The sequence below is a fragment of the Erinaceus europaeus genome, chromosome 14 (genome assembly GCF_950295315.1).
Source record: "Erinaceus europaeus chromosome 14, mEriEur2.1, whole genome shotgun sequence".
In the NCBI taxonomy this organism is placed as follows: Eukaryota; Metazoa; Chordata; class Mammalia; order Eulipotyphla; family Erinaceidae; genus Erinaceus; species Erinaceus europaeus.
This window is the reverse complement of record NC_080175.1, coordinates 43,719,054-43,737,068: the sequence shown is the minus strand read 5'-3', so window position 1 is coordinate 43,737,068 and position 18,015 is coordinate 43,719,054. Positions and strand designations below refer to the sequence as shown.

The 18,015-nt window shown below is 54.7% G+C and overlaps 1 protein-coding gene across 1 annotated transcript; it reads left to right on the top strand.

The window, feature by feature from the left end:
• Window positions 1–1,617: 1,617 nt before the first annotated feature.
• Window positions 1,618–17,349, top strand: METRNL (meteorin like, glial cell differentiation regulator). Its single transcript, XM_007524492.3, has 4 exons — window positions 1,618–2,279; window positions 6,437–6,822; window positions 15,395–15,454; window positions 16,856–17,349. The coding sequence occupies exons 1-4, from the start codon at window positions 2,116–2,118 to the stop codon at window positions 17,170–17,172; spliced, it is 927 nt and encodes a 308-aa protein (XP_007524554.1). The 5' UTR covers window positions 1,618–2,115; the 3' UTR covers window positions 17,173–17,349.
• Window positions 17,350–18,015: the final 666 nt, after the last annotated feature.

Below are 18,015 nucleotides of genomic sequence, written 5' to 3'. Positions count from 1 at the left end.
CCGTGTCACAACACAGCATCAGACAGACATGCCTATCTCATTCCCAAAGGTAACACACCTCCAAAAGTCTGACACCACAGGTGTCAGGAGCCCCCTCTTTGGAAGGGGAAAAGGGTTTGGTAGGGTCAGAATAGGAATCAGTGGCCCCCAGGAGTCCCAGAGGTGGGAGGTTGAAGGTCACTGAAGCTTAAACTTCTCCAGGAGTTGAGGGAAGCCACTTTGAGAACCAGTTCTGCTGTGGCCCCACCCTGTGGCTGGACAAGGGAAATCTGGAAATTCCTGCTCAGGGACCTTCTGGAATCTTGAATGTACCTGTCCCCAGAGAGTGGTGCTATTGGGAGACATAGATCCAACAGGGGCAAAACCAGAACCCCAAGATCCTGTGGGATTCTTCTAAGAGAACTGCCCACGAGCACCATGAATGCATTGCCAACTGAAGCTGGGGGTGGTGGAGGTGTGTCATGCTTTCATCCAAGGTCTGTGTTTTCACACATGCACCTGTTTACACCCCCTGCCTGCTCCTAGTGTCAGGGAAACCACCTAGGATAGGTGGGTTGGCAGCCTGGCAGGCCACAGGGCACAGAGGGTGAGATGGGAGCTGCTCCAGGGCCCCAGAAATGTGCCCTCTCCCCATACACAACATGGTTCAGGAGCCACGGTGGTGGTGGTGGTGGTGAATCTGACTCATAGCCCTTCACTTTTATAAGCCCATAGACCTCCTGGGTTGTCCTTGCCATAGTGTGAAGAAGACCTGGCAGGTCCTAGGTCCCTGGAGGACAAGCTGGCTGGCAGCTTGCAAGATGGGGCAGGGATGGAGGGGCCAGCTTGCTGGGGACTAGAGGCTGGAGCTTCCAGATGTGCAGCCAGTAGGGTCCGAAGCTGGTGTCACAGGGTACCTTCAGTGACCAGACAGGGCCCTACTTCTGGCTGTGTGGGGTGGGTGGCTCTACTGAGTGCCAGGGCTGCTGTGAATGACCCTAGATGTGATCACTCACGCAACCACCCTCCAGCCCCCTACTCCACACCTCTGCTTCTGACTCAGGGGTGCAAGCTTAGCTTGTCCATTTATCCCCAGCATACTTGCAAATCTCTAACCAGAGGCAAAGTGCGCAGTGACTAGTATGTAAATCAGCAGGCATCCAGAGGCCGACTCTTCCCTTCGAGTCTCACAATCCCTCCTGAAATGTGTTTAGGAGGAGAAAGGAGGGTGATGACAGGGTCAGCCTCCCCCTAGGCCTCTGCAAACGCCTATGATGGCGTCCAGGCTGACCATGGAGTCAGGGCATGCAGGAGAAAAAGAGTCCATTCTAAGGGTTACCCAGGGGATGCCCAGTGGGCCACACTCCCTCCCTCTGCCACCTCTAGCCCAACTCAGGGTCCAGCCACGGGGAATATCATTGTTCACCTGGGGGTGGGGCTGTCGTCCCCATCAGCGTGTCTCCCCCATAGATGTCAGGCGCCGGGATTCTGTTAGAACTGGGTCTGGCATCTGGATGCTGCTCAGGCTCCGGGCCCCGGAGAAGGGGCGGTCCCACCTGCTCAGTGGACCCTGGGGGCGGCGCTCCCACCTGCTGGGGCGGCTCCGGGGCCGGAAGCCCGCGGCGGCTCTGAGGCTCAGTCACCCCCGACATTGACTGGCGCCCGCGCTCCGCCGGGGTCCTAGCACTCGGGCTCCAGCCTCGCCCCTCCCCTTGCAGCCCGGACCCCGCCTCCCCGGAACTCAGTGGGGCTCCCCCGCGCGGCTGCTCGGCGCCCCGCCCCGCCCCGCCCCGCCCCGCCGCCTCTGGGCTCCGCTGGCTGCGCTGCAGGGCCCGGCCCCGCGGGGGTGGCCGGCGCAGGGGCGGGTCGATCTGTAGCCCCGCCCTCCAGCTGAGCCGGATCGCGGCGCGGACTCGCAATTTCAGAGCTGGTGCGGCGGCGGCGGGCGCGGAGCTTCGTGGGTGCGGCACTGGCGGCTCCGGCGGCCTCGGCGGCGGCCGGGATGGGCGGGCAGCCGCTCGGGGCGCGGGGGCCAAGCGCAACGTGACCCCCCTGGACTCAAGAGTCCGGCCCGCCCGGCCGTGCCAGCTCGAAGGTCTGCCGGGGCGCGGGTCAGCGGCCGAACCAGAGCCGAGCATGCGGGGCGCGACGCGCACGGGGCAGCAGGGGCTGCGGCCGCCCGTCCCTGGCCCTGGCCCTCCGGGGCTGGCGCCGCTGCTGTGGCTGCTGCCGGTGTTGCTGGCGCTGCTGGGGGGCGCGGGCGCACAGTACTCGAGCGACCTGTGCAGCTGGAAGGGGAGGTGAGTCCGCGCTTGCCCCCTGTCCCCTCTCGGGGCGCTCGATGAGACTTGGGGGCCAGCCCTCCGGGCCGGTCTGGTTCCCGCCACCCCTGCCCCCGCGTCCAGAACAAAAGGTCCCGCGGCACCCCGGCCCCCCCCCGGGGGGTGCGCCCCCAGCGCCGGCCGGTGCCCACTCGGGTCCCCGCACTTTGGCGCTGGACGCCGGCGGGTTCTGTGCCCCGGGCCGGGAGGAGCTGGGCCTGCGCTCGAGGCGGAGGGGAAGGGACAGCGGGGGTCGCAGCGGGTTCCTGAGCGCCAGCCAGGGCTGATGGACACACACCTGAGCCCTGGTGAAGGTCAGGACGCCCTTGGCCGCGCCGGACCCCCTCCCACGCCCCTCCGCGCGGCAGTGGAGTATGACAGGCAGCCCAGGAGTGCGAATCACGAGGGATCGGACACCGGCCGCCAAGGGCGCCGCTCCGGGCAGCTCTAAGTTGGCGTGCCTTGGAAGTGGCAGCTTGCAGACTGTGCATGGTGTGCTCGGGCAAAGCTGTGGGCGGGAGTCGCCCTAGGCTGGGGTGCCAGGTGCCCTCTGGAGGACACCTGGAGGGCCCCGTGGGCCCCTCGCCGTCTCACCCAGCTGGGCAGGTGTCACAAGGATTATTTCCAATGGAGGTGGGTTTTCCAGAAGCTTGGGGGTTATGCCAAAGCAGCGTTGGTCATCTTGGGCACTGAGAAACCCACTCCTGGGCTTCCGAGTTGAGCTGGAAGTGCCTTTCTTCCCACACCCCCAGGTAGGGCTGAAGGAACTGAGACGGGTTGAGGAGAGACCTGGCCTGCAGAGGGCTTGGCACCAGGCAGAGCTGGCTTCCAGCCTCCCTGATACACTCTAGGACTTTGCCTGTGCTGGTATTCAGCTCTTGCCTTTGCAGCCTCTGCTGGGCCAGCATTCCCTCTCCCCCCAGCAGCTGTGGGGTGTTCTGCTCCGTTTCTTTACAACAGGGTCTCCCTGCTGCCCCTTGAGCCTGAGTTTCCAGAGGAAGGGGTGGCCCTGTGACTTGATCCTGGAGGCATTTGCTACTCACCTGTGGTCCTTGATATCCTAGGCTTGGACTTCTCCAGCTAACCTTTCTGCTTAGGCCAGAGCTGCTAGGACTTGTGGGGTTCTGGATGAGGCCCAGAGAGGTGACAGAGCTGGGTCATGTTCCTGGAGCACCACCTTTGTAGTATTGCAAGTATTACCTCCCCCCTCCACCTAGTCAGAATATATCCTGGGTCAACTGAGAGCTCTTCACTTCCTGTAGTATTTTTTGACTTTACAGTTTGTTACCACACGAGGTGGTGGCAGTCCTGATGTGCTGGGTGTCACTGCACAGGCTCAAAGGTGTCACCGAGCAATTAAGTGAGAGGCTCTGAAATCTCTCTCTTGGGCAGGAGATGGGCCCAGGGCTCCATCTTCATTGGATAGCAGTGGGAAAGGTGGACCCTGGACTTCCCTACAGCCCCACAGGCCCATCTCACCTGGGAAAGGAAAGATAACCTCCATAGGCTTAGTTTCCCCCACCTGAAGTTTCCCTGACTTGAGTAAACAAGAGACTATAATTTCCTTGTGGTGACTCAGGGTCAGAGTCGGCTCTGGGTTCGGCTGGCCCCACCCATGATGACATCCTGGATCAATTTGGAATCTGGCCTCTTGCCCAGTAAGGCACTCACTCTGCAGGTGTGTTCACCTGGGGAGTGTCATTGGAAACTCTCTCTCTCTCTCTCCTTTTATAAGTGTTAATATAGTTTAATCCAAGATCAGACCACTTGTGGTTGAGTGAGCCAGTTTTGCCCTGCATCCTTAATTCTATCACAACATCTGAAAGCACTTGCTTTAGTTTTGGCTTCTTAGCCTGTCTCTCACATGTCCTGTGACAGCTGTACAGTGCTACTATCAATGGCCATGCCAGATGTGTTTCAACTTGGCATCACTAGATTTTATCCCCCTACCCCATGGTTGGGCACTTCATTTGGATTTTTGGTGGGTCTTATGGCACAAGCACTTGAGGAGGAAGGCAGAGGTGAGCCTTATGCCAACTGGGCCCTAGAGCTGGCACAGTGCCACCCCTCTTGGCTTGTGAAGTCGCTGGCTAGAGGGGGAAGCAATGGGGATCTGGTTTCTTATATATCTACCTTCAGTTTGCTCCTGGTCTCCACGTGATGCTTGAGCTACATGTGCAGGCTTGGGGGGGTATCTCAGTCTCAACTCAGGTCCCCTGCCACCCATCCCACCCATGGGGGTGCCCTCTGCCCCTCCCTGAGATGCCCATGCCTGCCTCCATTGTTCAGATAAAAGCAACTTCAGGAGAAGCCTTTAGCTCCAGGCTCCTCCTATGAGGATGGTGGAGCTTTGGGTAGGGGGACTTTCATGGGACAGGGAGCTGAGAAGTGGTACTTGGACCTGGGCAAGTGTCCAGCTGACCCTTGGGGCTGGAGATGAGAGAGGAGAGGGACACTCTGATAAAGTCTGTTTTGGCAGCACGGGAACAAAGCTGATTATAGTCATTGGTGACAGCTACTCACCACTTTAGTCTTTTTTTTTTTTTTTTTTGCATGGCGCTATAATTATGTCCATCCCCACTTCTGTGTCAGATGAGGTTGAGTGAGTTTTATTTGACTGTAATTTGTAAGCCTGTCCTGAGTATGCACCCAGGTTGGCATCTGAGGTTCGGCTGGGTGCTCTTGGCCTTGGTGCCTTGTGGGGGCAGGGAGCAGGGTTAGGGGGTTCACCTCCTTGCCACTTCTCTCTGATGTGGTCTGCAGGATGACTGTAGCCCCAGCCTGCAGCTGGCCAGTGTATGAAAAGTGAGGTGTTTTTTTTTTTCTTTTGGCCCAGAGTGTGAGTCACCAACAGTAAAATGCAAACCATATGTTCTGCCTTTTCTCCTCTGTGCAGAGGGTTTCTGGTAACTCACTTAGGTCAGGACTCTGAATGCTTTGTTTATTCCACCTAAGAAAAATCCCAAGAATGTGGGTGAACCTGTTGAGATCTGATCAGAACCAAATTTCTGGTAATCAAACTCTGACTGAAGTCACTGGGTCAGTCTCAGGGCTGTGACATAACTATAGCCCAAGCTGACAGCGACCTTAGCTTCTCCAGAGGGGGAAAGGCCAGTGTTTCTGACACTTTCTGTTTCTGACAGAGATACCTCTACTCCAGGCCTGCCTCACCTGCAGCCCAGCCCCTTCCCTCTATCCCCTGTAGCCTGTCCTAGGTGTGACACCTAGGGGTATCTTCCTGCAATGATATTTTGAGTTGTTTTTTTTTTATAAATATTTATTTATTCCCTTTTGTTGCCCTTGTTTTTTATTGTTGTTGCTATTGATGTCATCACTGTTGGATAGGACAGAGAGAAATGGAGAGAGGAGGGGAAGACAGGGGGAGAGAAAGACAGATACCTGCAGACCTGCTTCACTGCCTGTGAAGAGACTTCCCTACAGGTGGGGAGCCAGGGGTTCGAACCAGGATCCTTATGCCAGTCCTTGCACTTTGTGCCACCTGCGCTTAACCTGCTGCGCTACCGCCTGAGTCCATGATTTTTTTTTAACTACCATGTGAGGTCTTCAGGTATGCCAATGTGAGTGCTAACTGGACCAACTCAACCCCCTACCCCATTGCAGACCTTCCTAATGATTCTGGAAGCCTCTCTCCAGAGCCAAGTTGCAGCCCAAGCATCTCCTGTAATTTGAACCTGATTCTCCTTTTCCACACTCAGGTGGAGTGGAGTCTACTCTCAGCCATTCCTCCTGGGCTGTCCCTTTTTTTAGCTCCTCCCCAACTCAGAGCACACTCCCACCCCCCAGAAGAGGGCAGCCTGACCCAGTGTGTGTGTGTGTGTGGGGGGGGTGTGCTTACCATTTGTGTGTCAGAACCCTGGCCCTGTGTCATCTGGTCCTTGGAGAAGAGGCATTGTCTGGGGACTGGGCACAGAGACCACTGCCACAGGACTGGTAACAGTCTTGCTCAGGAGCTAGCCTCAGGATGGGGATGGGGGAGATGGTGCAGCCTGCTCAGGGAATATGCCTTTTTCCTTTTTCCTGGGTGCTCCTTTTCCAGGGCAGGTAGTGTGGGTGGGCAGGTGGCAGTGGTGGCATGGGTGGCCTGGCTGACAGTCTTCTCCCTGTTCTCCCTGTAGTGGGCTGACGCATGAGGCCCATCGGAAAGAAGTAGAGCAGGTGTACCTGCGCTGCTCGGTGGGTGCGGTGGAATGGTTGTACCCCACTGGGGCGCTCATCGTCAACCTGCGCCCCAACACCTTCTCGCTCGCCCGTCCCCGGACCCTGTGCATCAAGCCCCTCTCAGATTCCTCAGGAGCCAATATTTATTTGGAAAAGACTGGAGAACTGACCCTGCTGGTGCGGGACGGTGAGCACGGGCCCGGCCGGGTTCAGTGCTTCGGCTTCGAGCAGGGTGGCCTGTTTGTGGAGGCCACGCCACAGCAGGACATTGGCCGCAGGACCACCGGCTTCCAGTACGAGCTGACTGGCTGGCACTCGGGCGCGGACCTGCAGACACCATCTGGTGAGTGGGATGGGAGCTTATGGGTGGGGCATAGCACTGGGAGTGGAGCATCACACTGGTGGGCGGGACACCGCAGTGGTGGGCTGGGCAGTGTTAGTGGGTGAGGAGGGTTGCTGATAGGCAACTCATCGTGCTCTGGGCAGGGCGGCCCTGCTTCTGTCACTCTCTGGCCTCTGCATGGCTTGCAGGGGAAGGCACCAGACCACCCGGCTGTATCTGACATATCCCCAGGGTGGCAGTGAGGGCCCCTCCTAAGGAACAGTTGCCTGGCGGCATGGACATTGGGTGCACAGCCTCCTCTTTATGAATTGGTTATCTTTGACTTGGTGGAATGATGGTCTTCTCCCAGGAAGTGTTTGTGGGGCTGCCTAACACCCCTCTCCCCCCCAAGAATGACCACAGGAGCGAGCAGAGAGCTGACAGGAGTAGGCCCTGCTCCATGAATACATTCTTCCCTGGACTGGTTAGGACTTAAATGAGAAGAGTTTGCCCATTAGTGACACTAATTGTTTTTCTCAGAGAGAGGTGGGGGGGGGGGTGGTGGCACACCTGTTTACGTGTACGCATTACCATGTACAAGGACATAGTTTCAAGCCCCTTGTCCCCACCTACAGGGGAAAGCCCCATGAGTGGTGAAGCAAGGCTGCAGGTGTCTCTCTGTTTCTTTCCCTCTCTATCTCCCATTCCCTTCTCAGTTTCTCTCTGTTTTTAGCCAATAGTAAGTAAATGAAAGTATTAAAAAAGAAAGAAAGAGAGAGATATAGTGGGGGCTGGACTTGAACCTGGGTCACACACATGGCAAAGCAGCACACTGTCCAAGTGAGGTGTTGTACTAGCTCTAGTGAGACTAGTTTGACCTGGTGATGCCACCCTTCAAATTGCCCGGTGCTGCCTTTTCTTTTTTTCTGACGGGGTTTTCTTTGGGCTTCATACCAGCATAATTCCATGGTTTCTTTCCGGTAGACTTTTTGCCTCTAGGAAGAGGTTTAGAAATGAAGAGAAAGACAGACGGAGGAGAGATACCACAGTACTGTTCCACTGGTTAGGAAGTTACCCTCTTATAAATTATTTGTTACTAATAAGATTATAAGGTTATAAGATTGTGAGATCATATATATTTGTGAGATTATAGTATATATAGCTCTACACCACACCCACCACCAAAGTTCTTTGTCCCCTACCCTCTCACCTCCCAGATATAACCACCAGAGTTCTCACAAGTCTTAGAAACAGTTGGCTTGCTTAGGAAACTTCCCCTCTGATTAGGGCTCCTATGTGGTGGCCAGGACCTTTAAAATATGTGCTTTATCAGATGAGCTATCTCCTGACCCCAGCACACACACACACACACACACACACACACACATATCCCTTTTGTTGCCCTTGTTTTTTGTTTTTTGTTTTTCCCCTCCGGGATTATTGCTGGGGCTTGGTGCCCGCACTACAAATCCACTGCTCCTGGAGGTTATTTTTCCCATTTTTGTTGCTCTTGTTGTTACCTTTGTTGTTATTATTCTTGTTGTCACTGCTGTTGTTGTTGTTGGATAGGACAGAGAGGAATCAAGAGAGGAGGGGAAGACAGAGGGGGAGAGAAAGATAGACACCTGCAGACCTGCTTCACTGCCTGTGAAACAGCCCTACTGCAGGTGGGAGCCAGGGGCTTGAACCAGCATCCTTACACCAGTCCTTGTGCTTAGCACCATGTGTGCTTAACCTGCTGCATTACCACCTGACCCCCGCCCTGTTTGTTGTTGTTGTTGTTACTAATGTCATTGTTGTTAGATAGGACAGAGAGAAATGGAGAGAGGAGGGGAAGACAGAGAGGAGGAGAGAAAGATAGATACCTGCAGACTTGCTTCATCACCTGTGAAGGGGCTCAATCTGGGATCCTTACACCAGTCCTTGCACTTTGCACCACGTGTGCCTAACCAACTGCACTACCGCCTGACTCCCCCCCCAGAACTTCTTATATACTATTTCTTTTTCTTTTCTTTTCTTTTCTTTTCTTTTCTTTTCTTTTCTTTTCTTTTCTTTTTTTTCCTATAAAAGTTGAGAGGGGAAGGGAAGATATGGAGAGAGAAAGAGACACCTGCAGGCCTGCTTCACTGCTTGTAGTGCCCTCTCTGCCTCCCCCTGCCACAGGGAGAGGTCGGGGGCTTAAACCCGGGTCCTTGTGCATGGCAGTGTGTATGGCCCCTTCTTCTTCTACACCATCGACTGAGTACTTTGCAGGTTGTCAGCTGTGGCTCCCAAAACATTGCATTTTGAGGAGAGTGGTTTTACACTGTCACGTTTAAGTCACAGGACCAGTCCTGTGGTTCAGAGATGCAGTATGGGGCATTTTCCCCCTTCTTTTTTGCAGGTCCAGGGGCTCATAGCTATGTGATTTCACCACTCAAGACTTTTTTTTCACTCAGATAGACGGAGAGGGAGAGACAGCTTTCCATGATGCCACAGCACCTCACTGGTGGTATCAGGGCTGGGAACTATGCTGCACGCATGGCCAGACAGTCTTCCTGCCCAGTGGGGTGCTCTTCTTTCTGCCCCTCGGGAGGCACCCTGAGGGTGGATGTTAGTGTAATGCTGGTCTGGGGTGGAGACAGCAGCCATGTGCTGGGTGAGATGGACAGCCTGGCCAGCAAGATGGGTAGGAGCCAGCTGGGAGTCTCATGAAGCAGGCCCCCCCCTAAAGTGGCTGCTGGTGGGGGACCTCAGGATACTTTGGAATAGTCTCTGAGTGGCTGGTGGGGGGTGTAGATGCTGGCTTCAGATTCTCCTTTTTGCTTCTGAAATGAGCAGACAGCTTTGTGTGGAGGATGAGCTGAGGGGGCTCCTTGTGGAGGGCAGTGTTGATCTCTGCAGGGTTTCCCAGGCATTGGGGTGGGTAGGAGACACTCTGCCCAGTAGAGTGCACACATGAGGACCCCAGTTTGAGCCCTCAGCCATCATATGGGAGCACCATACATGGGGAAAGCTTCACAACCCATAGAATGGTGCAGTGGTACCTCTTCTCTATCTCCTGTGTCTTTCTCTCCTCTATCTATCTGGGAAAAAAAATTAAAAAGAACCTGTTGGATGTGGTAGAATCACTCAGGCAGTCAGCCCCAATGACGTCCTGCAGAAGGAAGGAAGGAAGGAAGGAAGGAAGGAAGGAAGGAAGGAAGGAAGGAAGGAAGGAAGGAAGAAATAGGCAGGAGTCGGGCGGTAGTGCAGTGGGTTAAGCGCACATGGTGCAAAGTGCAAGGACTGGTGTAAGGATCCCAATTTGAGCCCCCAGCTCCCCACCTGCAGGGGAGTCGCTTCACAGGCGGTGAAGCAGGTCTGCAGGTGTCTATCTTTCTCTCCTCCTCTCTGTCTTCTCCATCTCTCTCCATTTCTCTCTGTCCTTTCTAACAACACTAACATTAACAACAATAATAATAACTACAACAACAATAAAAAACAAGGGCAAGAAAAGGGAAAATAAATAAATATAAAAAAAAAGAAAGAAAGAGGTACACACACACCAAAAGAAAGTTTCCTGGGGCTCAGGAGGCTTGCATGACCTTGAAAACTACCTGATCAGATCTCTGCTCTGCTGACAGCAAGCACAGGGCCCCTGTCTTTGGGGGACAGCCTGGAAGGTCCAATCCTCCCTCCAAGCTGTAGACAATCCTGTGGTATTGGTGTATGCATGGATGGAAGGCAAGGTCAATGGTTTCCTGAGATTCTGTATCAAATCTAATGCTACCCTGGTGGGTAGGTAATAGGGTGGGGGTGGGGGGTTGTGTGTGAACATGAAGTACCTTAGAAGTCCTGAGGTGATTGTCCCCAACAAGGGGGTGCTGACAGGCTCCCCCAGCATGGCCCAGCCCCAAACATCAGCAGGCTGAGACACTTCTAAGTTTAGAGGCTGGTTGTTCACTCCCTCTCCAACTAGACAGTCTCAGAGCCTCAGCAGAGACAGGCTGAGTGACAGGAACCCCAGAACCCAAGTTAGCGTGAAGCACAACCACCTTTATTTGGATCCCTGTACTCACAATGATGATGGTGGGCTGGAGGCCTGGAGATGAACTTGCACTGGAAAAATCCAACCTGGTTAAACATACACATTACCATGCACAAGGACCTGGGTTCAAAATCCAGTGGGATGGGGGGAGGAAGCTTCACAAGCAGTGAAGTAGAGCTGCAGGTCTATCTCTATATCTATCTGTCTCCCTCTTCCATCTCAATTTCTCCTTCCTATCAAATAAAAAAATATTAGGTACACTTAAAAAAAAATCCAGACAAACCTAGCTGCCAAAACCAAGTTTCTGCCCACAGTGGCACTAGCTCAGGGCACCTTCTGGAGCAGATAAAAGCTTGTTTACCTTTATTTCCCTTTGGGTGTGTGGCCCTGGAGACTGCTGGTGGGGGTCTTGCTTCTGGAGATTGTGACCGGTTTCCATCGCCCCCACACCCAAACATTCCCTTTACACAGACAGAATTTTCTAGTAGAAAAATCACTGGGCAGTGTGATTGGAACTTGGGGTACACTGAGCCTGTGGCTTCTCTCTCTGCCTCCCGAGTCCCTCTGTGCCCTTGCACCCCCCCCATAAGTTTTTATTTCTATTATTGCTGCTGGGGTCTCACACACTAACTTTTTTCAGATAGACAGAGAAAGAAAGACACCACAGCACCAGAGCTTCCCCCAGTGGGGCCCAGGCTCAAGTCTGGGTCGTGCACATGACAAAGCAGCACACTATCAAGGTGAGCTATCCAGCAGCCCCCAGGTCTATGTTTGCAGGCTGGGGCAGTGACAGGCTCTGTGGCTGAGCTGCCCAGGGCCCATGTGGGCTGGGCACAGGCTGTCTGGTTACCGTAGGTGCTTGGCCTGGGCACCTTCTAGGTCCTCACAGAGGGCATGTGGTCACTGGGAGGCCTGGGCCTTTATTGAGGTGAGTGCCTGGGGTTCACTTGTTATGCTTCTCTTTGCCACCCTGACATGCACCTGCCTGGTTCTGGAGTATCTTTTAATCCCAGAACCTACAGGAGTGCGGTACTGGTGGATGGTGGGGTATGAGCACCTATCTGCCCAGTGTTGGGAGGTGGGACCCAAGTGGCCATGGTGTCCTCTCTCTCTCTAGGACTTGGCACCCTCCCCAGACCAGGGGCACCTGGGATCTGGGAGGCCTAGTCTTCTCTTCTCCCCAGGGGCTCCCCTTTCATGGGGGGGGAGGCCCCTAAGCCTTTAATGCCGAAGGAATGGGTGTGGAATGTAGAATGGCGAGCCGAGCATCTGGCAGCAGCCACATCCCTGGGGCTGCTGAGACCTCAGTCAGAGGCCTGAGAGGCAGGAGGGTGCCTGTGGTCCCACCTGCTGGGGAGCTGGGGAGCTTTCTCCAGTATGAGCCCTGAGGGCCAGTCTGTGCAGAACCTGCCCAGTTCATGGAGTGGTTCTACTTTTAATTTTAAAAGTTACATATTTATTAGTGAGAGAGACTGTGTGGGGAGGAGGAGAGAACCAGAACTTCATTTTAGCAAGGCCAGGGATGGAACTCAGGACCTCGTGCTTGAGAATCCAACACATTAGCCACTGTGCCCCCTCTTGGGTGCACAGTCACCCCTCTCACATGAGCCAGGAATATTCTAGATAGAGAGGCAGACTACTCCTTGATGGGCCCCAAGGGGGGTCCCCCCTACCACCCCCACCCCCCCAACCCCACCCCCCACCCCCGTCATTAGGTAGACAAGGAATGTGTGGGGTTGGGCCACAGTGAGAACTTGCTCTGATTGGTTCCTGGGATGGACAGACCCATCTCCCTGTCTCCCCAGGGAGCCTAAGTGACCACAGGTTTCTGCTGTTTCTTTCACTGCTCAGGGGGTGCTGGTAGAGGCTCAACCCCTCAAATACACTGTTGCTCTGGAGTTTGGGCTTCTTTGTCCCACAGATAGCTGGGATCCCCAGGCCCCTCAAGGGGCAGAAGGAACCACCCCATGGCTGGCTGGGCAGTGCAAGATTCAGCCCATCATTGACCTTTGGGTATGTGAGGGGTGGCTGCCTGTTTCCAGTGGACCTCAATCCTATTCCTCTTTAACTCTCATGCCTTTGGTGGGCAGGTAGCTGATCCCCAGGCCCAAGGACACAGAGTCTCCCCCACCTCCCAGCCACTAGAAGCCTCCTCTGGTACCTCAGGAGTTTGGGGGTGGCATGAGGGGCCACAGGGGATGAGGGGCTGTGCCCAGGAGCAGTAAGGAACCGCACCATCTTCTGGAAAAAAAAGACAGAGCTCAGCTTTCTCCCCAGGACCAGGCACTGTCTTCCCATCTCCCCCTCTGGATTCACTTCATCTTCTCATACCTTTTCTGGGCTGGAGGGGTGTGGCCACCCCAGACTTCCTCACCAGGAAGGGGGTGGGGAGCAGGCTGAGACTGAGCCAGGGTCCTGTGGGGTCACATTGGGGTGTGTCTGCCTGTGGCTGGAGTCCTGGACCACGCGACCATTGTGGACAGCTCTTTCCTCCTGCTCCCCTGAAAGCTGTACCCCCCCCAACACACCATGGTGGTTGGGGGGACGCACGTCTCCCCAGGTGGACTCTCCCCACTAGGGCCAGGGGATCCCCCTATAGCGCCAGTCATCTTCCTCACCTGTGTCCTGGTGGTTTCCCCTATTTTCTCCTTTCAGCTCACTTTTTTAAAAATATGTTTTATTTATTTTATTTTAATGAGAGACAAATACCAAGAGAAACATACAAACAGACAGGAGTCCTGCTCAACTCTGGCAGATTGTGGTATAGGGGATTGAACCTGGGACTTTGGAGCTTCAGACCTGAGAGTCTTTGCATAACTGTCCTAACTTCATCAAAACTTGTCTCAGAATGGCCTTCCTAAGACACACCCCCAGACCCCCCAGACAGTGGGTCAGAAGCCAGACCAACCTGCTTGCTGCCTCCTTTTATTCCCTCCCCCCATAAGGACTGAGGTCCCAGGGTGCCCGAAGGTTGGCTTTCTCTCCTCAGGATCCCAGGGTGGGTGGTCCCAGGCTGAGCTTTATCAGCTGGGCTGGTGATGGTGGCAGCTCCCCAAAGCTCTGGAGAAACGCATGGTCTATAGACTGCCCATGTCCCCCCCCCCCCCCCCGTCTCTGTTGTGTGTTTCCCTCTCCCACGGAATGGGTGTGAGCCAGGACAGGGTGCACTGCCATTGACTTCTGACTTCTAGCCAGTCTGTTGGTCCCAAAGGGGCCCCAGTGGCAGGGCCTGGCCATGCCCTGTGGGTGCTATTCTTTTACTTGGGTTGTGGTCACCAGGGGCTTGACCACTGATCTGCCTGCCTTCCTGGACTACTGCCAGGGTGCCCCATCCTAGAAGTCCCTGGGTATGAACTGGGGGTGGCAGCCGATGTGAAAAGGGGCCAAAACAAGAGCTCCCAGCCCTGGTGCCGTACTGTGGGTCCCTTACTACCCTGCCAAGTTTTCACCCCCAGCTGCAGGTGCAGGGAGGCTCCCGGCAGGACTGAGAGGGGACGCCTATAGCAGGCTCTTCCCGTTGGGCAGCTTCTCTTTCTCTGATAACTCCTCAGAGGCGGTGGTGGGGGCTGAGTCAGCCACAGGCTCACCTGGCAGGGATGGGCACACACCCACCCTGTCTGTCTGTTGGACCAGGACTCCAGAGACCCTTGTGTGGCCCCCACACAGTTCCAACCATGCCTGAGGTGGGGAGCTCACAGAGCTGCTGCCTGAGTTAGGTTACCTGGTGGGGGACCCAGTGGCTCTGGGCAGTTGAGCTTCATGTGGGTGTCAGGGGTAGCCAGCTGGGCATTTGATGAGGGTGACTAAGGCCAGGTGAGTGAGCCCCTAGGCCAGGGTAGTGACCTTTAGAACTGGGAAGGACAGTAGCTCTGTGATTCCTGCCTGCTGTCTGCTGGGTTGGGGGTGTCTGTGTTGAGCGGGGCCTTTGGACAGGGGACACAAATATCAGCGAGTAGGAAGGGCTGTGGGGTCCCTGCAAGATCTCCTTACTGGGGGGCCCAGCACAGCCCCCATGCAATTCAGGGGTCCCACAGTGGGTACTCTGAGCCTGTCACCCTGGAGAAGGCCAGGGTCCAGGCCAGAGCTCACCCAGCATTTTGGTCAGAGCTGGTCATAGCAGGAAGCCCCAGACACTATGACCTGCTTGCCTGTCCCCAGGGCCTTCTGGGCAGAAATGGAGGTCTCAGGTGGCATCCAGTGGTCAGGCCATGTAAGCTGGTGGCCGTGACCCTTGGGCTTAGACTCAGAGTGGCTGAGTGAGGATGGGCTGGGCCCTGCTAGTGCTGGGCATGTGGCCTGGCCTGGTTGTGCATTTCCAAAGGGCATGTGGCTCCCTGCCCTGAGTGGAGGCCCTAGCAGCAGACTGGGGACACTCAGGGTAACCTGCCTGGTGGGGCTTACAGCCCAGGGATTGGGGCTGCCTGTGCCATCACCCCCTCCTTCAGGGCACCCACTTTTTCTCCACCTCTCTGGCATCTGGGCTACAGAACTGTGGTGGCTTGCTCCCAGCATGGGGCACTTAGGGGAGTCCTGGGTGGCCTGGGGAGCTGTGTGCCCACTGACCTGCTCTGCCCTTTCCCACAGCCCCCTGCCGGCCTTGCAGTGACACTGAGGTGCTCCTGGCCGTCTGCACCAGCGACTTCGGTGAGTCTGCTGCCCTCAGGGATGGGGCACTGGATGAGGGCAGTCAGGGGCAGGTGGGTTCCTGGGCCCTGTGCCTGTAGGTCTGTCTTCACACAGGGCCTCCCTCCCTCCCTCCCGTGGCACTGTTTCTGGTCTGTCTGAACTCAGAGCTATGGCAGCCTCTGAGGACAGCCACTATTGCCCTTCTTGTTCTGACTTGACAGGCTGATTCACAGAGTGGTTAGACCTCCCTGCCCCACAGGCCCAGACCAGCTTCACAGTGGGTGGGCACATGCACAGTCTTTGTCTACTTTTTCATTCAGATAGTGAGACAGAAAGAGACACAGGGACAGAATGAGAGAGTGGAAGACACCATACTAGAGTTTCCTCCAGTGCCATAGCACCTCATCAGGAGGTGCTGGGGTTTGAACCTCATGTACAGCAAGGCACCTGCCTTATGCAAGGAGCTAACACTCTCCCCCAAATTGTTCTTTTTGTTTTATTACTATTTTTTTTTTATTGCCACCAGAATGATCACTGCTACAGATGGCCACCCCCCCCCCATTGGATAGAACAGAGACAATGATGATAGAGGAAGGGAAGACAGAGGGAGAGAGAGACTTCTCTCTCCCACAGACCTGCCCACTTCTTATGAAATGTGTCTCCCCCTCCCCCGCAAGGAAGTCAAGTTCTTCCTGAGGAGTTGAACCAGAATCCTTTTGTGAGGTGATGTGTGCACTCAGCAGGGTATGCCACTACTGGCTATTTTATTTTGTTTTATTTTATTTTAATCATCTTAGGGACTTTAGTGCCCTGGGCCAACTTATTTTTTTTCCAGATAAATGCATGGCAAAGCAGGTACACTATCCACATGAGCTATATTTGCCAGCCCCTGATTTGTTCCTTTCTGAAAACAAAATTATTTATTTGCATTTCCATCAGGGTTATTGCTGGGGCTTGATGCCAGCTCTATGAATCCACTGCTCCCAATGGCCATTTTTTCTCCTTTTTTTTTTTAATTTGATAGGACAGAGAGACATTGGGGGGAAGACAGAAAAAGAGAGAGATAGCCTCCTGCAGACCTGCTTTACGGTGCGAAGTATCCTCCCTGTAGGTGGGACTAGGGGCTCGAACCTAGGTCCTTGCACATGGTAACGTGCACTCAACTGGGTGCGCTACCACCTGCCCCCCTGGATTTTCCTTTGTTTTGTTTTGTTTTTTTAGTAGAGCACTGCTCAGCTCTGTTTGGCTTATGGTGGTACAAGGGATTGAACTTGGGACTTTGGAGCCTCTGGCATGAGAGTATCTTTGCATAACTATCATGCAGTCTCCCTCATCCCCAGGGTTTTTTTTTTTTTTTAAGGAGAGCCCACTTGGCAGGGCACAGAGCCAGCTCACCCGCTGTCTCCTTCTACCCCACAGTTATCCGGGGCTCCATCCAGAACGTCACACATGAGCCCTCCAGGCAGGAGTCAGCCATCCACCTGCACGTGAGCCGGCTGTACCGGCAGAAGAGCAGAGTCTTCCGGGTGACCCCTGAGGGCAGTGGCTGGCAGGGCCGTGTTACCACATTGCTGGAGTGTGGTGTGAGGTCCGGCCACGGCGACTTCCTCTTCACGGGCCACATGCACTTTGGTGAGGCCTGGCTTGGCTGTGCCCCACGCTTCAAGGACTTCCAGAGAATGTACAGGGACGCCAAGGAGAGGGGCCTGAACCCTTGTGAGATGGGCCCCGAGTGACCATGGCTCCCGAGTGATCAGGGGCCATGGGCTGGCTGGTGAGCATGTTACTGGGGGCTCCTCTATGGGACCCCAGCCAAGGACTCCCTAACTGGTTGATTGGAAATGTTGTAAAATGCAAACTAAGTTATTATATTTTTTTTAAAAAGAAGCGTCTTTGGGAAGTGTGCCCTATCACTTCATGTGTGCTGCCCTGCCATTTCTTCGGAAGCTCCCAGATCATCAAGTTTGGCTGCTGTGCTAGTCAGGGCCCCACAGCAGGCTCCTAGCATGGGGGCTTTGCACCAAGTTTGGTCCCATTCGAGGTTGTTTCTATGATGGAAATTCCTGAATCCCAAAACTTAATGCCTTTTGTGTCATTTTCTTTCTTTTTTTTTTTTGTCTCCCCCCCTTTTTTTATTTGATAGGCCAGAGAGGAATCAAAAGAAAGAAAAAAAGATAGACAGACACCTGCATATCTACTTCACTGCTCAGGAAGCTTCTCCCTGCAGATGGGGAGTGGGGACTTGAACCCTGGTCTTTGTGCATGGTAATGTGTGTCCAGTCGGGTGCATGAACTACCATATAGCCTCTCTCTCTCTCTCTCTCTCTCTCTCTCTCTCTCTCTCTTTGCCTCCAGTGTTATTCCTGGGGCTCAGTGCCTGCACCATGAATCCACTGCTCCTGGAGGCCATCCCCCTCCACACACACTTTGTTGCCCTTGTTGTTGTAGCCTTGTTGCGGTTGTGAAGTGACTCCCTTGTAGGTGGGGAACAGGGGGCTTGAACAGGGATCCTTCCGCCAGTCCTTGCGCTTTGTACCACATGTGCTTAACCCACTGCACTACCGCCCAACCCCCTCTTT